General features: G+C 37.0%; 5 protein-coding genes across 10 annotated transcripts; 3 read left to right on the plus strand and 2 right to left on the minus strand.

Annotated features, from left to right (window-relative positions):
- The first annotated feature begins 2,775 nt into the window (after positions 1–2,775).
- On the plus strand, positions 2,776–6,223 carry LOC141899060 (uncharacterized). The gene is made up of 6 exons (XM_074785212.1): positions 2,776–3,481; positions 3,944–4,660; positions 4,980–5,141; positions 5,255–5,353; positions 5,431–5,522; positions 5,941–6,223. Exons 1-6 carry the CDS (start codon positions 2,776–2,778, stop codon positions 6,034–6,036), a joined length of 1,872 nt encoding a protein of 623 aa, XP_074641313.1. The 3' UTR covers positions 6,037–6,223.
- Positions 6,224–6,496: 273 nt separating this feature from the next.
- Positions 6,497–8,310, minus strand: LOC141898406 (transcription factor BTF3 homolog 4-like). Its single transcript, XM_074784264.1, has 7 exons — positions 8,214–8,310; positions 7,797–7,879; positions 7,542–7,655; positions 7,297–7,405; positions 7,075–7,167; positions 6,935–6,985; positions 6,497–6,851 (listed from the first exon to the last, which is right to left on the minus strand). The coding sequence occupies exons 2-7, from the start codon at positions 7,848–7,850 to the stop codon at positions 6,805–6,807; spliced, it is 468 nt and encodes a 155-aa protein (XP_074640365.1). The 5' UTR covers positions 7,851–7,879; positions 8,214–8,310; the 3' UTR covers positions 6,497–6,804.
- Positions 8,311–8,336: 26 nt separating this feature from the next.
- Positions 8,337–11,007, plus strand: LOC141899679 (target of EGR1 protein 1-like). 3 transcript variants are annotated; one of them, XM_074786111.1, is made up of 8 exons: positions 8,337–8,433; positions 8,550–8,727; positions 8,827–8,867; positions 8,958–9,237; positions 9,334–9,596; positions 9,675–9,828; positions 10,169–10,436; positions 10,511–11,007. In XM_074786111.1, the coding sequence occupies exons 2-8, from the start codon at positions 8,608–8,610 to the stop codon at positions 10,795–10,797; spliced, it is 1,413 nt and encodes a 470-aa protein (XP_074642212.1). In that variant the 5' UTR covers positions 8,337–8,433; positions 8,550–8,607; the 3' UTR covers positions 10,798–11,007. The 3 variants fall into 3 exon arrangements, with proteins under 3 accessions (XP_074642212.1, XP_074642211.1, XP_074642213.1); XM_074786110.1 differs by having other exon boundaries at positions 9,328–9,596; positions 10,511–11,003; XM_074786112.1 differs by having other exon boundaries at positions 8,353–8,433; positions 8,701–8,727; positions 9,328–9,596; positions 10,511–11,004.
- Positions 11,008–11,175: 168 nt separating this feature from the next.
- LOC141900126 (protein HGV2-like) lies at positions 11,176–16,420 on the minus strand. 4 transcript variants are annotated; one of them, XM_074786874.1, is made up of 14 exons: positions 16,232–16,420; positions 15,743–15,886; positions 15,439–15,557; positions 15,231–15,311; positions 14,697–15,029; positions 14,276–14,427; positions 14,017–14,158; positions 13,706–13,894; positions 13,586–13,627; positions 13,439–13,509; positions 12,884–13,018; positions 12,687–12,752; positions 12,452–12,601; positions 11,176–12,349 (listed from the first exon to the last, which is right to left on the minus strand). In XM_074786874.1, exons 1-14 carry the CDS (start codon positions 16,288–16,290, stop codon positions 12,257–12,259), a joined length of 1,776 nt encoding a protein of 591 aa, XP_074642975.1. In that variant the 5' UTR covers positions 16,291–16,420; the 3' UTR covers positions 11,176–12,256. The 4 variants fall into 4 exon arrangements, with proteins under 4 accessions (XP_074642975.1, XP_074642979.1, XP_074642976.1 ...); XM_074786878.1 differs by having other exon boundaries at positions 14,276–14,430; positions 16,232–16,409; XM_074786875.1 differs by lacking the exon at positions 14,697–15,029 and having other exon boundaries at positions 14,276–14,430; positions 16,232–16,417.
- Positions 16,421–16,868: 448 nt separating this feature from the next.
- LOC141900420 (P-selectin-like) lies at positions 16,869–21,522 on the plus strand. Its single transcript, XM_074787311.1, has 13 exons — positions 16,869–17,039; positions 17,526–17,828; positions 17,932–18,276; positions 18,424–18,630; positions 18,819–18,995; positions 19,307–19,489; positions 19,578–19,757; positions 19,831–20,004; positions 20,181–20,369; positions 20,499–20,594; positions 20,797–20,838; positions 21,019–21,103; positions 21,211–21,522. Exons 1-13 carry the CDS (start codon positions 16,967–16,969, stop codon positions 21,419–21,421), a joined length of 2,265 nt encoding a protein of 754 aa, XP_074643412.1. The 5' UTR covers positions 16,869–16,966; the 3' UTR covers positions 21,422–21,522.
- Positions 21,523–21,787: the final 265 nt, after the last annotated feature.

Consider the following 21,787-nt stretch of genomic DNA (forward strand, 5'->3'; position numbering starts at 1 on the left):
CACACTGATGACTGCGAGAAAGATGAAGTCCGCCGAAAAATTCGACGAAATATACAGCTATAGAAAATAAATATACGTTTTTTATATATATCGTGTTTTCTTTATTAGATGTATTCGGAGATTTGATCCTTGACACCAAAAAAATGATAATTTTGTAACACTCGCGTCAAGGTGGGATGATGAGCCTTGTGACTTTCTTCGACATCATCCTAATGGGGATCTTAGTGACGGCTTAATTCCAGCGCCGTAATCAATTATCATTTCTTGGGATCTCTTGTTCATTTTATACATGATCGGGCAAACACCATTATTCAATCAAAGAATATAATGGGGCATGATTATTGTCTTATTCAAACAAATATGAATTCATTAGTTGCTTACATCGTGCCTTGCCCTCGCCTTCACCCGAGTAATCTCATATGTCTAGTAAATTCGATCAAAGAAAAAATGGAGATTAGGCTCAACCAGTTTTATGATTAGGGGAAATGCTTCCAAGATAAGAACGTGTATACTTTCATTCGCAGAAAAATACCGTAATCCAATATATGTTTGAAGAGAAACAGCGGACGGGAAGTGTGTGCAAATAAGGAAATAACTGTATCGTGAAAAGCATCGATCTAACCTAATCTATAATTATCTTCTAAATAACACACTTCCTGAATAGCAGTCGCGCACGGAAAACTATTTACCCAACAGGTAGTTTACGCAGAGTAACCTGAGCGAGTACAAATTAAAAGTAGACGTAGACACGACGACAGTTTTATCTAGAGAAAACATTTTCCACTGAATTGATCTTTCATCTCATGTTTGATAAGCGCCGTAGATTTCACGGGTTATCGTGCCATTCTATTTATAAATTTGAAAAAATAATTCTTAGATATTTTTTTAAATCGATGATTACGGTTTTCGCTCGTTTGAGTTAGTTTCACCATGGCTTCTGCAATAATCATTCAGTTGTTAAGTTTCACGTCCAGACACCTGCAAAACTTGTAGATTGTGACTGGTCAATTCAACAAGATCTTACACATTTTGACACCGTATTTCGGATCCGAACTATGGGGTTTTTCATCGGTAAGCTTACAATATACACAGCGACCTTGTCTAATGTAATTTCATGAATCTTGCAATGAATGGAATCAACGGACCGGTTTCGCAGGAAATCAATTCTATTTGAAGCGGACGATGCGAGAGTAATAAATGTAGATAAGAAACTCCTGCCAAAGGGATGCTGTACATAAAATCAAAATATGACACGAACAAAAACGCTGCGTCAGGTGATGTGAATTATTATCGTCACTGATTATAAAAGCTGAATCCTCGGTGACGAGCCGTTAGCATACACGCTGAAATATCTTATTAGGAGCTTGAGTTCCGTAAATGCTTGAAGTGAGTGTGCTCTCTACTTTATTCTGAAATCCATGACAGTCGCCCAACAACGAAGAAGACGTGCTCGTATGGGAATTAATGGAAAGACATTTTATTGCTGTCACTGTTCAGACGAGACGCATGTTCAAGAAGCCTTGCGCTGTCTCTCGGTAGCACCGGAAGATCATTTACTTCGTACGCAACTGTGATCATAGTTAATGACACCCTTGCTATCATTTCATCACCCTTACGTCTTCAAACTTGATGCACTTGTGTCCAACGTAAAATTCTTTCCTTACCATGAAATCTATTCTGTTTCTAATTCGCGGTGTTTCTGCCTTCAGTTTTACTACCTGAAAACGTGCAGCTCTTCTTGAAACGATTTATAGATTAATATTATTCTTAAAGTAAATAATTTTCCATAACTTGAGAATGTAAAACTTGGATCTTTATTTCATAAATATGTCTCGATTTCTTCATTGATTTAAGAGTTCTTGTTTGTGAAACTAATCGCAATGTCCAGGTGATTTTCATGAGAGAAGACGTTATTAATCTGCGAGTCGCCGTGACATTCTTCAAGTAATGGTCAGGGCAAATAGAAATGATGGAAAAATGCAAAATGGTGTTTTTGTGCAGCAGGTATAAACGATTAATTAGTATCCAAGGCAACCGAGTTGGGAAAGTACATTGTAATTTCGGGGATGCAGCACCGTCACGTCGATTCAGGAAGATTATTTCATTTCTCTTGGATGTCTTACGAAGACGTTGATCGTTTTACTCTAAAACGTGATGATCAGGAAATTGATACGTAATATCGGTTTTGTGCGCTAAAAGATGAAGTGACACTTAAAATGAATCGTCTATCGCATTATGAAAAAGCCTGTTTAACTTTGAAGTACCATCATCTTCGACGAGGCTAACTATATATACGTTTTGCTATTTGGAATTCTACAGTTATTCATTCCAAATACGTAAGATAAAACTTGGGAACGTGATTCATAAGACAACGTAAGTTATTTCTGCTAAACAACTTTTATTTTCAAAGTATATCTTATTCCAACTAAAATCTAGTTTACAATCGGTATAATCGCTTGTTGAATAATATAATTCGTTGACGTCAATAGCGTTTAAATAAACAATATAAACAAACTATTTTGAATATGTGATATAATAACATGTGCGCACGCGCGTACGTTATAATCATCCTAATCATCATTCTTCATTGGTTGGGCTCCTTAGTCAATTCATGGAATCTAAAACGATTCAGAATCATAAAAATTATCACTTTTAAACAGAAATGAAACGTTTTCGATCATGGTATTCGTGAAATGAAATGTTTTTTTTGTATTGATAATATATGTATGTATTTGCGATGTGTTTGTTGCAGTATTTCTGTCCTTGCTGGTGAAAATGGATAAAAGCGCTAAAGTCGCCCCTCTGCGGAATGCCAAGGACGAAAGGATGTCAACAATTTTGACGTTGCAACACCTTACCGGTCGTAAAGCTACGTGTTTCTTGTGCGATGGTAATCCAATCACTGAAAGAGGAAAACGAATACAAATGATCAATGTTCTCTTTCTTATCAGTGCCCCATTTATTATGCTGTTTGCATTGTCATTTGCTACTCTGTACGACAACATCATCAAACTAACAATGACCCAGCGGGTCCAGAATGAGGTCGTGTCAAGCATGCAATATGGACAGGTAATTCATAAATTACAGTTAGAACGAGGGACAACGGTTCGTTACGAAATCACAAAAACTGCCGAGATATTTTCAACTCTTTTCGACAAGTACAAGGCCACGGACGAGGCTTTGAAAGTTCTGACGTCATGGCCCGGCGACATCGACAGATCCGCTGGTTTTCCAGTAAACAAGGCTACTTTGCGCGAGTATCTAGACAAACATCGGCAGCATGTTAATTCTTCGCATTACATGGATGAAATGAGATTTTATACCTCAGTTATTACCGAATTTCTCAACTGGGTAGTGCGTGCCATCAAAACCGCTGAAGGATCTAAAGCCGGGAACCCATTGGTGGCTTATCATATGATAGTGATGAGCAAAGAACAAGCGGGAGTAGAAAGAGCGCTAGGTTTTATATACTACACATTTGGTAAGTAATAAGAACAAATCTATGAACGATAATTAAGATTGTCATCGCCGGAGCCGAATCGAGTATCCACAGCAATTTTTTCAGTGTTGTTAGAGATCGGCTTTTGCAAAAATCGTTTGTCTATTTGAATCTTGATTTCGCAACATTCAGGAGCCAAACTAGCTTTATGGGAAAAGGGGCGCATATGGAATATAGGGCCATTACTAACGCGCGTTTGTGAAGTAATCGAAGCGCCGAAACGCGGTTATCTGGGGGACCTCTCCCGAGAAGATTTTGAAAAATGGTGCATTCTTAGCACTGTCCTGGTTGAAATTAGTAATGAACCCACATTTCACAATTGTCTATTTCTATTGGGAAGAAAATTCTAAGGTCAATAGGCCGAATGAGGGTGGCGCCCTATGCACCTCCTGGATCCGCCCCTGAATTATTCATCTATTTATTTGAATCTCGAAAATATTTTAGGGAGATTCCAAACAAATAAGGAGTTTATGATGTTTCTTGAAAAGGATGCTCTTAGTCAATCGTACATCGGTCGCTGTAAGCAGTACTCAGAAGATATATGCGAACGGATGATGAACAAATATATGAATCAGTCGGAGACGGGGACCGTTATCAGAGAGATGCGATCCAATATCTTAAACAATAGAAACACCACCATCGATTACGTAGCGACTGGGGAGAATTGGTTTGGAAACATGACAGATTATATAAACAATTTACAAGATATCCAATCGAAGCTGGCATTTGAAATTGTGAGAATATTGCAAAAAGAAGGCAACTCGGCAATGAAACGAGTGGTCAGCGCGGTAGTCGCCGTTATTCTCGCAATCATTATCGCGCCGGTTTCTTTCATTTGCATAACGCGAATTTTGAAACAGATTCAAGGATTCGCTTCGCACTTGTCGGAAAAGTCCGACGAGTTGGACATCGAACGAAAACGCACGATTCGATTGCTATATCAAATGTTGCCGAAATCAGTGGCGGAAAAACTGAAAAATCGCGAGCCGGTCATCCCAGAGAGTTACGACGCTGTGACGATATTCTTCAGCGATATCGTAGGTTTTACTGATATAAGTTCGGAAAGTACGCCCTTGCAGGTGGTAGACATGCTGAATAATTTATACAGGACGTTTGATATTAGAATTGACATGTACGACGTATATAAAGTGGAAACTATAGGTAATGTCTTCTGCAAATTCGAAATATTTTGGGATGTTATTATTTCTACATTACAGCCCCATCAAATCAAAGATAAATAGATAATTTGAAATTATGCGCTTAGTTTTCGAACTTACGTATCAAAGTATTCAAGGAGTTCTACGAAATTATCTCTACTCACGCGGGATAATCATAGTGATATAATCAATATATTTGTGACTACATGCTACACTAAAGATCAAAGATGAAACCGCACGTTTCAATTGGTGGGAATTAATAAGCAACGCAAAATTTTAATAGACCATCGCTACACGTAAACGGAGAAATTTGAAAATTTCAGGTGACGCGTATATGGTAGTGTCAGGGTGCCCGGATAGAAATGAAGATAAACACGCTTACGAGATAAGTTGTATGGCGCTAGATTTATTGCGCTCGATGAAGGAAATCGTCATTCCTCACCGGCCCGGTGAAATTCTGAAACTTCGAGTTGGGATCCACACAGGTACGAGGCCAGCCACTCGAAATCTGTTTCACTGTTGTCTCTAACTAAATTGATATATACGCGATTTATTTTGACGCACTTTTTCCCGGGATATTTGAAACATTTTTCACTAGGTCCGTGTGTAGCAGGAGTTGTTGGATTCAAGATGCCGAGATACTGTCTATTTGGTGATACAGTAAATACTGCCTCACGAATGGAGTCCCATGGACAAGGTATCATACACAAATGACAGCTTCGTGTATCACTCCATCACAATTCAATGAACGATATACATATGAAATAATTTCAGCTCTGAGGATACACCTTAGTCCAGCAACGTTCGCGGTACTTGAAGGCGATGGAGCGTTTGATATGGAGCCACGTGGAAAAATTGAAGTCAAAGTAAGTGTCCTCCGCTGATCTGGATTCATTGGCTGTGGGTCCTATCCTCAGAGTCTTACACAGGTTTGGTTAATCCAGAATGTTAGACCCTTATTAAGATCGGTCAGAATCTGTATAACGTAAAAATAACAAAAGTTATGATTCGATTCATATACTTTATTGTACATGTATTTACAGTCAATGTCCGTTATACTGCCATCCTTTTTAATGCCACTGCACTCTCAACGCCAACATTGAGAACAAGTTTCTAATTCTAACTCAAATTCACCATTCCTTATAACTAAACACCAAATTCGTTATAGCACCATATTTTCATAGGTCCCAAGAGTGGCATTATAAAGGACTTTCTGTTCACTGTACTGTATATATACCGGTGTTGAAATTTAGTTTTTCAAGGGATTGCATTTGTATTTTCAAGGGAAAAGGAGTGATGTTGACGTATTGGTTACTTGGTAAACATGGCGACAGCATGAAATTTTTGTACCATTCAGAATCGGAGAGCATCGGTGGATAGATGCAGCAGTTCGTATTACGGTTGTTACTTGTGGTGCACTTAAATGATTTTTTCTTATTTTTCAAATTACTATCAATGGATATAAATGTCAATAGCTCACATACTTTAGCCATTACAAAAATTGATGCATTTAATCATATCATATACATATTCCTTGCTCATTTCCTGTTTTAAGTGTTACAAAGAAGTTCCATAGTATCCGAAATTGTCCAGTTGTGGTTAAGAACATTGTCCTCTACAATGCATCTATGATGGAAACTTTTGTTATGAATACATTCATCCAGAATGAAAATTGCTTCTTCAAGCTAATTCTTTGAGTTGATACCTATGGTTTGCCATCCGTCTGATCATATTTAGTACGACGAGGTTTCACGCCTGCAGCATGGATTCCAAGGAATTCAGCGATGTCCATTCAAGATACATACAGCAAACATAACTCCCAAGAAATCCGATAAGCCTCTTTATAACGTTAAACTGTGAGCACACATTGTACTAAGATCACATTTTTATTCACACTTGTAATACAAGGACGTTTGAATATAATGTTTGTTCGAGATAAAAAATCTTTATCGTATTCCTGCAGTCGCTAGTATTTCAAGTTGATGTTTTTTTTTCAAGGATTTCTCGCTATAATTACAAGTAACGATATAATGTTGTATAAACAAAGAATTGAATCGGAGAAAGATTTTTCACGCCCACCAAATTGTTCAGTACAAAAATTTTCTGCTGAGTCAAAGACTTATTTGCTCATGCTACTGATGATTTTTTTTACACTCCTTCTCCTTTTGACGCTTCATCGAAGTTTTCGACCAACTCTGAAAAGAGTAATGATAAATAAATTTCTAATTCCAAGGAATGAATTTAAAGGACTGAGCAGCAAATACTGGTAACAACTTACCGGGAACATCATCATCGTCATCTACTTCATCTGTGGCAGTTTTGATGTCAGCTACAATGAACGAAACATTAAATTCATGAGCAATATTCAAGCTAAAATTCAATTTTCATCGAATGCAAACAGCAAATCTATTGACTCACTGGGAGGTGGCAGTTTCTCTGCTAAGGATCGAAGATGGGTCAAATTTTCAGATCCGAGCTGATTTAGTATTCCCGGCAGCATCGATGTGATTTCTGAAATAATGAATAATGAATTTCTTGAAAAGCTAGTCGAGAAAACACAGCGAAATAGAAATCGAGAACGAATCAATAGTTCCTTATTCTGAAATGAATAAACATTTATGAGGCATAGTGACAACTCACGTTTTAATTCAGGGTGACCAAGTATGGCAAACGTATTAGCAGTCAGCGAAGCCTGAGCTTTTGGATTGATGAAATGGAGAACTGTTCCATCATCTTTAATCATATTCACCTGAAAAAATAATTAGATTTTATACAAATACAAGATAATAAAATAAAAAGCTGCATTTTCCACATTTCAACGCAGCACCCAGCAATTGTCATCTAGGAATTCCATTGTGACTAATTAATTCAATACGTTTGCATACCTCTTCAATACCAGGGATTGGATTGATACTCAGTTTCTTCAGACAACTCTGCAATTTTTTATCATCAGTCGTTGCAGTTCGGTGGACGGTCTTCTTCTTCCTCCTAGGAGTTCCCTAAAACAATTTCGTATTCAATCTAATCAATCAGAAATTGAGTTAATTATCAGGCCTAAATACATCATATCGTCCATATAGAACAATATTTTGAGCAATATCAACTCTATTATCATTAGTATAACAAGGAAAAATACTCACTTTTCCCCCCATTCGAACTTCATTTTTCAATTTCGACAGTTTTTGAGCGTTCATATTTGCGGAAATGCTTCTCTTCTATCAATCTACAAATACATAACAAAAACTTGGTTGAAACAGTTGTGGTCATTGCATATTAAACATAAACCAGCATAAAACAAATTGTTAACCTAAGCCGAGGAAAAGATTCATAAGCAAGAATACGATAACGATCTTTAATGTAGCTTTAATGTGGTTTCTCTTCGGTAATTAGTACATCCGAATGCCGGCCATATTTTCTCAATTTACCGACGAAAACGATTGAAAACGTCGAAAATTTCTCTCGCCGAGACACAACAATTAATGGTGTCACGGCGTAGGTGAAAAATTCATAACTTGGAATCATTTGCAATTACGTAGATAAAGAATAAAGGCGATTACCTTTCAAAAATTGAGGATAAAATGAGGATTTACATAGACCACATGAGGGAACGGAAGCGTGAAAGAATGACGTCATGTTCCTATTTCGGACCGCGGGTCGGACCTATTTTCGTTGTGATCGTACGGTGCTGCCACCAATCCAAGATGTCAGCCTCCTAAAAGAAAAAAAAATTCAAAATATATCAATATATCAGCATGATTACAGCATTACTTCGTGCCGGTAAATTTTTGCAATCATTTGATGAACGATTCATGCATTTCTCGTTTTGCTTATTAAAGATTGTGATAGATTCCAGATTGAATCGCCCCTTGTTGATAACTCTTTTACTTTTTTAGAAGAATAACGATATCTGATTATCTTTCTTGGACTTGATATCACTGACAAAACACAATAATGTCAAGTGCCAATTTTCACGAAGTCCCTGTAGTTGATGTAACAAGGGACAATATTGTTGAAATATGGCCGTCTTTACAATTCTCTCTTCAGCAAGCTATGTTTGTTGCTCTGGATTTGGTAAGAAATGTCAATGATAAAAACAACCTGCTCGGTTTATTTTTTCTAACATATTGCTGAACATGAAAATAATGTTTTGAATTATGATGCCTTTTTCAGGAAATGAGTGGAATTGGAAATCGAAAGACACTGATGGCTAAGTAAGATCTTTTAATTATGAAAGTTTCTATCCTTATTTTAACTATTTCATGGTCTAGATGAAAACAACGTTTATCTCTATTTTCTTGCAGATCTATTGATGATAGGTATAGAGGATTGTGTGAAACTGCTAGAACGAGATCAATTCTGTCGATCGGTCTGTCATGTTTCTGCCACAACACTAGTTCCGATACAGAAAATATCTCCGATGCAAATCTAGCTCTGAAATTCACCGTTCACACTTACAACATTACGGTATTGTGTGAAGATAACTATACAGTTGAGCCTTTGTCATTGACATTTTTGGTTGAGCATGGATTTGATTTTAACAAACAATATATGAAAGGTGTCTATTATCATCGAGAAGATAAGGTAGGCCTAACATAAATAAGGTCAAACGCTACTTTGAGTTTAGCACCTGTATGATTGAATTCTATACTTAAGCTAAGAACTGTTATACAGGCTGAGAAGAAGAAGGACACTAGTAAACCGTGCTTAAGGAGGCTATTTCAACAGTTGATAACCAACGAAGTACCTATAGTATTCCACAATGCTTTGGTAGATTTGGTATTTTTGTATCAGAACCTATACACGCAGTTACCAGCGAATCTATCTCAGTTCACTGCTGACTTAAGTGAAATGTTCCCTAGTGGAATTTACGATACCAAATTCGTAACAGAATTCATGGAAAGGACACCTGCCTCATACCTCGAGTACATATTTCGGAAAAGGTAAATTACCAACCCATACATTGGAAACTTGGGATGTTGCCGGTAAAAAGGTGAATGCATATCGTTTCTGTTTTATAGACAAAAAGACAATCTTGAACAGTGTTTGATGAAGGAAAAGCATATCCTGATAGACTTTCCTAAATATCCAGCTAGTTGTGATTATGTTGAACAAAGGGGATGTTCTCTTGATTCAGAACAGAACCAGAATGTTAAACTGTGTGAATGTTTTTCGGTGAGTGGGGATATTGGTTGATCCTTTGTAATACTGGCGGAGCCAGTCTCAGATAAGATGCATTGTCAACCTTCTTATTCTGAATGAACTCAGTGATGGGAATTTATTATGATCAGCTTTTGGAGCCAAATTGATTATATTTATAGGATTTCTCAATGAATCATCATTTTAAACTGCCACATACAGCTAAGTTAGTGGGAGAAACGTTTTGGACATTATCCAGTCATCATGGAAAATAAGTTCATATATACCGTACCTTCAACTGGTTAACGAATTAGAATTCCAACTGAAGCCTGAAATGTATACTTTGGTCATGAATGAATAATCTGGTCTGTTGTAGAATCATGGATGGTGTGCATTGGGAAAGAATTGTCCTAATTCGCATGACGTCGATGCCATTTTACGAAAAGAAGACGTAGCACTGGTAAACAAACAGCGTAAACGAAATCGACGGAAGCGCGCACGGCCGGGTAGTGAATCAACGATAGGAGAGTGCGCCACTGTTGAAGAACGTGTGGCCTCCGTGACAGTGAATGACAACTCGAATAATGCTGGGCTTACTGGCGATTGCTCCCAGGAGTCTTCAGATATTGATATACCACAAAATGGTATGTCTGGCAAGTCATTTGAATTTGATTGTTGTACTAACTGATACTTTATGGCTCCTGCTTCTCTTTTTCAGGTGAACAAGTACAGAGCAATGTTGTAACTAAATCAAGATGTGAAGGTCATCGAGCTGGATTTGATGCATTTATGACAGGATTCACAATGGGAACTTTCATAGCCAAGTATGGAAAGTCCGTTTCGGATAATCCGATAAAGCTTAGCGACTTCGGAATACAGGAATTAGTGAATCGGATTTATCTTAGTGGAAAGGACTATGCCCTTCAAATCAAGAAGAGTGATTTCTCAAAACCGTCAAAAGGACATAGAATTAAGATTCAAATGTTAAAAGGAGAAATTACTTAATTTCTTAAAACATTGGCAAATAAAAAGTTTTCATTAGAAATCTGTTTGTGATGGTTGAAAAGGTAGCTTCCATTTCTGTTCAGGCTGGTTTTATTAATGGCGAGATCTGATGGAATACCAGTATTCATCCATACTTAGATTAAAGCAAGACGTCGTTAATCAATTGTATAGGATTAACACTTAAGAATGATGAGCAGTTAAAATGTCTACCATGGGCGCAATTCACTAAAATGTATGTGCATCTTTCTATGCACCAAGTGCTTTCTTCTGCTTAAGCATTACTACTACAATACATGTCATATACCCAAATGGTTCACTAAGCTCAATGCCTCCTTGAGAAAGAACTATACACAAATCATATTCATACAAAACGAACACATGGCTTTATTTTACCAATTAGTACAAAAATGATTACTTATTGCTCACACAAACTATATCAACCTAAATGATGAGACATACATGATATCAGCAGTCGATTTGAGCAAACACATGTGGTGTGGTCCTATAGGTGAAAACGGGAGGTTCACATCCACAGAACATCCTTTTACATGTGTGAAATATCGAAAAGTGTCGATAGTTAAAGTTGGTCCAAAATATTGTTCTTATGGTTTAGCTGACTGATGAAAACAATACTGAAACTTCAAACAACTGATGGCCTATATCAACAAGTGTACAGATAACAATAAACAAGAGCACAAACTACTATTAAATGCATCATTAATGTCCAGTGGGACTCCTTCGTGCAAGTCGGGTACAATGAACAACAATATGAACATTTCTATATCAGACCTTTGCCAGTGGTACAATTCTTATTTCCAAAGACAATCACAAATGAATCAATAGTCGACGACAATGAAAGCTTAATGATAATATGAAACTGGAACCAAAATATTATCGAGGGACCAGTTCATGGCGCACAACTCTGAACGTTTTTTTTCCCGCATAAGATTACACAATATATAATAACACCAAGAGTAACAGTTCAGTTTAGCACCATTACCAGTTTTTAGATTCAGAAATATATCTCTGCAGTGCATGTCGGGTATCGAATATCGCTGCCGTTGAGGAAACTGATGGAAAGTACCTTCGTACACTCATATCAACTTCATTTCATCATGATTTCTCCTTAAATATTATACAAACACTGTAACAACACACAACTTTCATACAATACATGGTACATAAAAATACAGCTGCTGAAATTTTTGTCATGACAATCTTAGATGTACATCATGCTCAATAAACCATTTTCCGACTTGTTCATTCAGGTGTACCCATTTTGATGTCGAGAAATTACTTAGTTACACATCTAGCATATATTATGATGCACCATTGTATTAACATACATTATGAAAATAACAATTACACAGTCTCACTAGGCTAAACATTGTATATGGAATGTATATCAACAGTTATTGGCAAAGACTCCATAAAATGTTCTCATATTATTCGAGTTCATCTATCCACTAGTTTCAGTGACCATTTTTTCTTCAGCTTGGCTCTCTTTTACATCTTCCAGCTTTTTAGCGACTATCTTTTCTGGCACGACCTCCTTAAAAACAAGATAACGTGTCATTAAGGACATAATCCAAGTAATAGAATATGGCAATAAAATTGAAAATGGTAATTCATTCATAACTTATGGCGCTCTTACTTTTTTGTCACCATCCCCACCGTCAGCGTGGCCATTAGACTTTCCATTGGAAACACCATTTGATGAACCGTTTGCCACACCGTTAGTACCATTCTCTTGTTTAGCCTTCTTTACATCGGCTTCATCTTCTGCCCCATCTTCTGGCTTTCTCTACAGAAAAATAAAATCATTGGAAATTTTAAAATAATTGATACAGCTGCTACAGGGTAATTGCAGCTAATTAATGAATACAAACCTTTTTTCGTACGAGATGAGAAATATTGTCAGGTTTTGCTTCATCATTATTCCTCTTAACACTTATCTGAAATTGAAAAGATCAGAATGATTTATTAATATAGTCTAATGCTTACGCCAAGTTACTTAAGTACTGGTCTCGAAAAACGGATTGAGGTACTTTGAAATTTGTAACTCCTACGGAAAAATTATATTTACAGTTGAAATTTCAGAGGTAGAAGCTGTGGACGACTCTCCAAAACCAATCGAAACTTCTGCACCACCACCAACTGCTTCTAAGGCTTTAGTTTTGAGTTCTGCAAAATTCTTTTTCTCTTCAACAGCATCTTCAATCTACAAAAAATAGTTGAGCCAGTGGTCAGCCTCTAGAAACTGGTAGATAAGGTATTGCCACCTATATGATTTCAGGGTGGCCATTTCTATTTCATTTGTTTTTTCCACGACATGCATGTTGTTTACCCTGATTGATCTGCTAAGAATTCAATCAATTAACTCAGCCAAATTCATAGATGCAAGCTGTTTGATTATTTGCGCAATCTCAACAAATTTCCCCAACTTTTCCATTTTAACAAAATTACCTGACTGTTTCAAAGAAAAGAAAACGATTTGCAGGTAAGCGACCACCCTGATTTTATATCGTACACATAACGGCTATCATCCACCATGTACTTGGGATTTATAATGGCTCATAATTTAAGGTTGAGAAACTAATAACCTATCATTACTCAGCAAAGAAATAAGAATGCTACTTACTTTAGCTTTTACGTCTGGTAGGATATCTTTCAGTTCTTTAATCTCCTGTTCGACAGCGGCTTTATCTGAATCTATAAACATCATGATCCAATAAAACATCTTCATGAACATTTAAGACGAATACCTTTTATCTTGTCATCAACTTACCTTTATCAAATTTGTTTTCCTCAACTGTTTTGGTTAATGCGTCTAAAAGAGGAAATTATATCGATTACCATGTAGTTCACCCATTTCGCTACAGAAAATCTATAATACACCGTGACTTACCTATTTTTCCTTCTATTACTTTAACAGCACTGCGATAAGCATCTATAGATTCATCGTAAAGACCGTGGAAGCACATAGCTAAACCGAGTTGATAATTAGTTTCAGCTAGTAAACGATCGTTCGGTTCCAAGTATTTCTCTTGAATACGGAGGCACTCTTTCAGATCTTCGATAGCTCGTTCACAGTTTTCTTAACAAAATAATGTGAAAATTGCCAATGAAAATTAATTCGCAATTGTGTAGGCATATCCTCTGAAAGATTATGCCTGTTTATTGCTATCTAAGAAAAGGGATGTCACTCGCAAAATCTACCTGTTTCGATGCTTAGCTCTCCAAGTTTAAGATGTGCCTGCGCCGCTTTTAGAGCGTGCTCTTTATCATCTTTTTTGAGGTAGATAACGCGAGCTAAATCTAACATTTCCCAAGCAACCTGAACATTTGACACATCATCCTCCTGCAATTATCATAAAAAGATAATTGTTTCCTAGTTGTATTCAACCAGAAAGGTATAATACGGGTATCTAAGAGCTGAATCAGATTAACAAAGATGAAGGGCTCATCTCTGCTTTACCTCTTTATCTTTATCTTCATCTTCCTCTGCATCCATCTCTTCATCTCCTTCTTCATCTTGTGACTTATCATCATCACCATTCTGCGACTTCTCATCTTCATTTTCTGGCTTGTCTTCTTCCTTGCCCTCTGCCTCGGCTACAGTGTCCGCATCTTCTGACATGAAAGGATAGGATATGTTAACTAAACTCTACATGAGGGATGATTAGAAATTAAAATCAACAGAAAACAAAAGGAATATTATCAACAGCATGCTTGAAACAAATCCATCTCAATGTCATAAAAGCAACGGAAGAAAAGGTTAGTTAACTGTGCATCGATTCAACTAATTTTTCACTAAGTAAAACTGGAGTTAAATTTACTTTGAATGGGTGCTGAAATGTACAGGAATTTGTGCATGTGAGGGTTAAACGGGGCATTACCAGGATTAGGTTTTTCAGCAGATTTGTCAGAAGATACTTCAGCAGGCGTTTCATCAGTTTCCGACATCTTTTCATCTTGTTTATCATCACTTTTTTCTGTACTAAGTTCAACTTTTTTCTCATCAGATTTTTCAGTAGTCTCTTTAGTCTCAGCTTGTTTTTCACCTGTTACTTCTGATATTTCTTCATCTTGCTTTTCGTCTGATTTTTCAGCTGTATCTGCAGACTCCTCAGTAGTTTTGTCACCATTTTCCTCTTTAGTTTGCACCTCAGGATCCTTTTCGAGCATAGCATCAATGACATCATCAGCTATCTTTTCGCGTTCCTCATTGGCTAATAATGGGGTAAAGGGTATAAAGGAATTCAACTCCAGCCAGAAGGAAAAGTGCACTACAGGTCTTTCCATTCAAGATGCTTAACCAGATTACCAACACACAGAAGTGTAAGTTTTCTCTGATAAAGAATCAGTTTACAAAGAAAGGGAAGTATTGCGTAAGTCATTGGAATATACTTTATAAGAGAAATTAACCATACCGATATTTTTGACTTTAGGGACTTTTGGTGGTTCATCAGATTCAGTTACGTCTTCTTCCTCAGTTTCATCATCTTCAGGCACTAAAAACAAAATCAGATAATGAAATACATAATTGAATCTATTCTACATGTACAAACTAAGTTATTTCATGAAATACATGATTGAATCCATTCTACATGTACAAACTAAGTTATTTCAGGGGCCTACCTCCTTTGAGAGCATTTCCTATTACACCAGGTTCCATGCGCACCAATTCTAAAAGTGCTTTTCCATAGAAGAAATATGCTTCAGCGCATTCTTCCGCAATTTCTCCATAGCATTCACCACTTAAATGAAAGATGATTATTTCACTCAGCTCAATACCGTAGAAAAAATCAGAAAGTTTTACTTTTGACTTTAGTATATTAATCAGAAGAGCTCCGATACACCAAGAAGTTTCAATTTTTCCAGGTCTTAGAGAATCAATTTACGACATTACTCTCAAGACGCTTCCAAACTGTTACCAACTTACAGAAGACGTGAAGCTTCTTGAAGATCATTGACCGATTTGGCAATTTCTCCACACAACAGATTTCTCTTTCCTTGAGCTAGCAATTCTTCGGCATTCTCGATGACTTTCTGCTTATCATTGGCACTATCCTTCTCAGTGCTTTCACTAAAATCATACAAAATTTAACATTTCAATTTTACAGTTCACGAGGTTGTAAATGAGGGTTCACTCACGTTTTAAAGGGCAATAGCGAATGTCAATATTGAGTATCTGTAGAAATGATAATGTGTATAATTTAGCTATTGAAGCTGAAGGCAAGGTTTAATGAAAAATTACATATAATATGAAAAAATGTAATTTTTGAGGCTCCATTTTGAGCTTTTTACAAGAGTAGTGTTGCAACTACAGAAAGATTAAGATTAAGAAAGAAAGGAAGTGAACAAGAAAAAAACTCTTGCTAGTTTTAGTTTTTGAATGCGAGTTAGAAAAATTAAATAAACATATCCTTACGTGGTTTCAACTGGGGGTTCTACACTCTCAGGAGCAGTTTCTGCTTTTTCATTAGCCATATTTGAAGCGCTAAATGGTATTTGTAGAGAAGAATTTCGCTGAAAGCTGACAACCTTTCGCGCCTTTTGTCCAGGAACTGGCGGAAAATGGGTCAATCTGACGTGACACTCTCGATGTTTCAGCGTAAAATGTTCGATATTCAAAATATCTTGTCACAAAAGTACCAACTCATATAAACTTAAGTATAATGTTTTTCTAATGGATACTTTAATTCAAGGATTACAGCAAAGAAAAAAGATAATTTTGATGGAGATTATCTATTTGCGGAATGAGCAACGGACACTGAGTCCCGGCGGCGCAGTGGAAAATAAAACACGGATTTGGAATTAATTTACTTGCGGCTTCACGCCGGTTGGCAGTTACGCGATGAATGTGCTAATTAATTTTTTACATGAAGAAGAAATGAAAATGCATACATGCGCGGTAAAGGGCGTTAGTTCAATGAGAAATTTGGAACTCTGAAATTTGGAAGGCCGGCGTCAAATGCAATCTATCAAATTTAATCAGGGTGCTAGACCAAGATAAGATTAAAAAGCTCGTATATGCGACACTTTATCTTGCCTATTTTTCAAGTCCGTACATGGTCCCACCAAAGTCGGGTCACATTGTAATTGTGGGTTTTGCTTGTGATCAGGAGGTAGGACGAGCTGTTTGTGGGTTGTATGTTTACGAAAAATGACGTGTCAAACGTGTAGCCAGTTTTTCCTTCTGCTATTGGGGATTGCAACTTTCGGATACGCCGCGCAAGGTATTTTCTATCGATTTTGAAATATGACAGGTAGTCATAACCTTTCGAGAAAAAAATCTAGAAAGAATTCTAGAAAGAAGCTACTCTCATTTACGTTAAAGCACTTGTTTGGAATCCAAAGCCCCATTTCGCCAAATACCGAACAGTCTCGAAAGATAGATAAAGCTTGAAGGAATTAGTTTTGTAAAACCGACCCCTGAACATTTGCTTCCTAGTCTATGTAGAGGCGAGCTTTTTCGGTTTTCTTTTCAAATTGTGAGTGACGCTGATAAAGTTCGATCACTGATGGCTCCGGGACTGCAGTGTTGACTTAAGCGATTATAGAATCTTCAGAAAATATAAGCGATGAAATGCATATACTGGCGCTAAAAAAACTCTGGTTTAATCTACATGTAGTTTTCACGCAGATATTGCGGTATCGATATAACTCATTTACATATATCGATCAAATAATTCAAGTGGTGATATACATATGTCTTATTTTAGCGTTTGGTGAATTGAAGTCGCCTAGTTTCCCCAGTAATTATCAAAAAGGTAAAACATATGATCAGAAAATACCGGCAGTGGGTAAGACTAACAGACTACAGATTCACGTCACAGATATGAGTTTAGCTGGTAATGACATGGTCTATGTTTATGATGAAAATCAGTGCAAAGGGAAGGTCCGGAAAAGTTATGATAGACAAACAAAAGATCTTCCCGATCTGATTTTTCTGTCCAACGATGCAGCGTGTGTTCGCTTTGAAAGAAGCACAGGAGGGGCAAAAGGATGGCGCATTGAGTACACAGGTGATTTTCTAGTTGACTCAAAGTTTGTTTTTTTTTAGATGATCATTTCGAAAAACTCATCCATTGGACTTTTTCGAGTTCGATTTATTTTTCATTTTTCAAGGATTTCCGAAATGCGGCGGGACATACACTAGCGTCACAGGCAATATAATGAACCCAAATTATCCGTATAATGACTACGCGAATAATCAAGATTGCAAATGGAGAATCCAGCTTGGAAAAGGACAGAAAATAGAATTTGCGATACAGGAATTTGTGCTAGATTCCTGTGCGAAATCTTCCGTAACATTTACCAACATACAAGGACATGCTAACAATGAGTTAAAACTATGCAATAAACCATCGAAAGCAATTGTATTCAAGAGTCTGAATGAAGAATCGACTGTTTCATTTCAATCGGGCCGCAACTTTTTTACAAGTCAAAAAGGGTTCTGGATAAAATACAGGGGTATATATGTCCATCTTTCAACTATTACACAACATGCTTCCTTATCAAATTGTAATGCACAATGAAAAAGTAAAATCACGATTGAGTGAAGATTGTGTTTGTGCCACAGATCGTGTAAAACCGAGGCATTTTTTTATATAATTCCAGCGCTTGGCTGCAAAGAGGAAGATATTCCGGCGGGCGGAAAAAGAGTTATTCTCAACAAAAGCACATTTTATGACTTCGGTTATGTTCTTAAATTCAAATGTCAGAAGAATTATCAATTTCCAAATGGTACTTTAGAGGCGGCTGCGATATGTAAATCCAACGACAAAACTGGCTCTCATTGGGACGGGCTGGTACCGGAATGTGGAGGTGAAAAGAGTCTTTTTAAAAAATGTGAAAATATCATACGTATTGAAATCAAGCCTGTTATTATTATCATTATTATTATATTGCCATTGCAGTTGTACATAGATATTCGTTACTTTATTCATGTAGATTTTTCATTTCAAATCGATTTCATTTTTTTTTCAAATAAGAATCGTGAATTTCTTCTGCAGAAATATATTGCGGAGATCCCGGAGTTCCAGTATCAGGTGAGGTAACAGTGATAGGAGATTACGGAACTGGTAGTACAGCTCAGTATACATGCCTAAATGGAACTTCAATTGTTGGAAACGAAATAAGAGAATGCGATGAACATGGAAACTGGACTGGCGAGCTACCATATTGCAAACGTAAGTATTCTTTAGAACAGGATATGACATATGAAATGAACTCACCTTAGTAAAATACCCTGTATTAGGAGAAGGATGAACTCTCATTTGTAGTTATTATACCAGTTTGTAGTTCGATCTCTGATAATTTTGGTATATATGAATAATGATAATGCAATTTGAAATAATCATGAGGGTATAATTCTAGAAAATATAGCTTCTAACATTCTAATATGCAATATTCTTTATCAATCCAACAACCATTCGTTCTATTAGCAGCAATTTTTTTCTAAACCAAAGCTCAGCTTAGAAAATCTCCGATCATTCTGCAGATAGTCCTCCTGGTTGTTGCGATGATCCTGGTGAACCCGGACACGGTGCCATGCACGGAAATAATTTCACGATTGGTTCACAAATCTCTTTCACATGCGATATCGGTTACATATTAATCGGTGCGACTACACTTCATTGTATTGATACTGGGCTTTGGGACGCGAAGATACCGTATTGCCAAAGTATGTATAATCAAACATTCTTCTCGTAAGGTACGACTTGTTTGGTACACAAACTAATCATCATTTTATCGTTTCTGCATTTAACCAGTCGTTGAATGCCCAAGTCTCGATAACCCAACGAATGGACACATCGAAAAAGACGATTTCGACGAATTTGGGGATATAGTAACGTATAAATGTGACGATGGTTTCCGCATAAAGGGCTCAGAACACACCCGCACTTGTACTTGGAACGGAACGTGGAGTCTGCCTATTCCAAAATGCGAAGGTGCTTTATCCGAAGTACAAATTTCAATATAAGACCATATTTTAGATTGTAATTTTGAATATCCTCTTTGTAGTAATCGCTTGTGGTGTACCAGCCGGGAGTCCGTATGGCAGCGTGACGTACACCGGTGTAACCATTAACAGTACGGCTAACTATTCATGTAATGCCGGTTTCCAAATGGACGGCCCACACGAACGAACCTGTCTCCCAGATGGCACATGGAGTGGTGATCCACCTATGTGTATAGGTAAATCCGGGTGACGACCTCATCCTATCCTAACATCATATATCTTGCGGGAAAATGCTGTTATCCTTATTCGGTGATTTATTTAGTGAACACAGGGGTCCGATACAAAGTTTCTTTTCACCCAGTATAAACTTTTGCGCCAGGCCCTGTGATCACTTGAGCTCATGTTCTTACAGCTTACAGTTGCAAAGACTTGAAAAATATAAGCAATGGCGATCTCGATATGGACGGTAACCTGTACACGAATAACGCAACATTTACGTGCCACGAAGGATTTCACATGCCCCTGACAGGGAACCCTACTACTCTTACAGTCACATGTTTAATGAGTGGAAATTGGAGCGCGACTGTCACTGAGTGTATTCGTAAGTGTTTATGATGATTATAACAACTTAATGATTAATACTTCTTCAATGCGTCTATCGTTGATAGTCTTTTCCGTATAGGCGTAAAGCTTGGCAGATTGATTGCATCCTCTTTTACCATTTTATTAGCAACTGTGAAAACAACAACGTCCAAAAGTGCGGTTACTTCACATGTCACGAGTAAGCCTACGACATCATCAAACGGAGGAGCGAGCGGAAGTGGAGGTAAAGTTCGGTATTTTTAGGCATCGCCGCTATAGAAGTCGCATTACTAAGAATTGAGCTATGTATATATAACAAAAAGTTTTAATAATTGTGAATTACATTTGTCTTTGGTCCATGCGTATCTTGATGGAAATACTCTCAAAATACATGAATAGATGGGATATCTTATTGATAATAAATATCTGATATTGGTTAAATTTAGGTAAAGACTCACAGAAAGGCGCCAATCAGAATGGAGATTCGTGTATGTAATGCATTCTTTTATTTCATCGTGTTATCAACCTCTTAGTAGATACTGAAATGTAGACCTTGAAATAAGTAGCCTCAATTGAATACCTTGAAATTGTTGCGATGTTTCTCGGTGGAACTGGATAATTTTGTGACTTTTCTTTTCGTTAATCAAAAATACAATTCTCCTTTACAGCAACAGGACTGATTATAGGGGGCGTACTATTAGGCATCGTATTTGTATTGTTTGTCTTATTGACGATCTGGTACATTCGAGCAAAGTAAGTATGGATAACATTTTTTTCCAATTTCAACAACTTGTTAATGTACACTATTTGTTAAGTTCTTTTCTAAATGAAATGTTTCTTTCTCATTTATTTTGGCACAGACGGAAGGCAAATGAGCCAGTAAATAGTACTGGATTTGAAAATCCCATTTATGCATCTTCAGCCAATCCTTCGATAAATATCAGCTCCGTTGGTGCGGTGGAGTATAGCCCTTCTTCAGTAGGCACTAACGAGCAATCGGGCAATAGACTCAGCAGAGAGGGAGGTGCTCTAGTCCTTGAAAATAGTCTCTACGGCATTACTGATGCCTGAAATATTTACGTATTAACTTCCAGATATTCCATATTCTGTACATATATTACGATAGACATTCATGAATAATCATTATTAACAGAAATAATTGCAATAAAGTAGCGAATTTATCATCTTTTTTGTTAATCTTTTTTGAAATGCCACACGTTTTGTTGTTTGTTGCTGTTATGTTTTTGTTATTCACTCCTGGCTCTTGATTTAAAGACCCATGAAGATACATGCCACGAAAGGGCCACGAGAATGATGTTGATTTCCAGCACTTCTTAAACGTTGAACCCATGATTCCATGTGTTTTCGTTAATTTTCAAATCTGAAACTTTTAATACGATGGCGGGATCTACCCTTTCCTAAAAAGGATACAATTAT

This window comes from Tubulanus polymorphus, chromosome 2, assembly GCF_964204645.1.
Source record: "Tubulanus polymorphus chromosome 2, tnTubPoly1.2, whole genome shotgun sequence".
Lineage (NCBI taxonomy): Eukaryota > Metazoa > Nemertea > Palaeonemertea > Tubulaniformes > Tubulanidae > Tubulanus > Tubulanus polymorphus.

Bases quoted from the DNA above. Each gene is read 5' to 3' on its own strand.
- LOC141899060 (XM_074785212.1), top strand. From the start codon at position 2,776: ATGGATAAAAGCGCTAAAGTCGCCCCTCTGCGGAATGCCAAGGACGAA. The intron at 5,354-5,430 runs GTATCATACACA...AAATAATTTCAG, and splicing joins AATGGAGTCCCATGGACAAG to CTCTGAGGATACACCTTAGT. The intron at 5,523-5,940 runs GTAAGTGTCCTC...TGTATTTTCAAG, and splicing joins GTGGAAAAATTGAAGTCAAA to GGAAAAGGAGTGATGTTGAC.
- LOC141898406 (XM_074784264.1), bottom strand. From the start codon at position 7,850: ATGAACGCTCAAAAACTGTCGAAATTGAAAAATGAAGTTCGAATGGGG. The intron at 7,168-7,296 runs GTGAGTTGTCAC...TCATTATTTCAG, and splicing joins TGGTCACCCTGAATTAAAAC to AAATCACATCGATGCTGCCG. The intron at 6,986-7,074 runs GTGAGTCAATAG...CGTTCATTGTAG, and splicing joins AGAGAAACTGCCACCTCCCA to CTGACATCAAAACTGCCACA.
- LOC141899679 (XM_074786110.1), top strand. From the start codon at position 8,608: ATGTCAAGTGCCAATTTTCACGAAGTCCCTGTAGTTGATGTAACAAGG. The intron at 8,728-8,826 runs GTAAGAAATGTC...TGCCTTTTTCAG, and splicing joins TGTTTGTTGCTCTGGATTTG to GAAATGAGTGGAATTGGAAA. The intron at 9,829-10,168 runs GTGAGTGGGGAT...GGTCTGTTGTAG, and splicing joins AACTGTGTGAATGTTTTTCG to AATCATGGATGGTGTGCATT.
- LOC141900126 (XM_074786878.1), bottom strand. From the start codon at position 16,290: ATGGCTAATGAAAAAGCAGAAACTGCTCCTGAGAGTGTAGAACCCCCA. The intron at 15,558-15,742 runs GTAAGTTGGTAA...CTTTCATTTAAG, and splicing joins CAAGAAGCTTCACGTCTTCT to TGGTGAATGCTATGGAGAAA. The intron at 15,312-15,438 runs GTAGGCCCCTGA...TTTTGTTTTTAG, and splicing joins AGGAAATGCTCTCAAAGGAG to TGCCTGAAGATGATGAAACT.
- LOC141900420 (XM_074787311.1), top strand. From the start codon at position 16,967: ATGACGTGTCAAACGTGTAGCCAGTTTTTCCTTCTGCTATTGGGGATT. The intron at 17,040-17,525 runs GTATTTTCTATC...GTCTTATTTTAG, and splicing joins TTTCGGATACGCCGCGCAAG to CGTTTGGTGAATTGAAGTCG. The intron at 19,490-19,577 runs GTATGTATAATC...GCATTTAACCAG, and splicing joins GAAGATACCGTATTGCCAAA to TCGTTGAATGCCCAAGTCTC.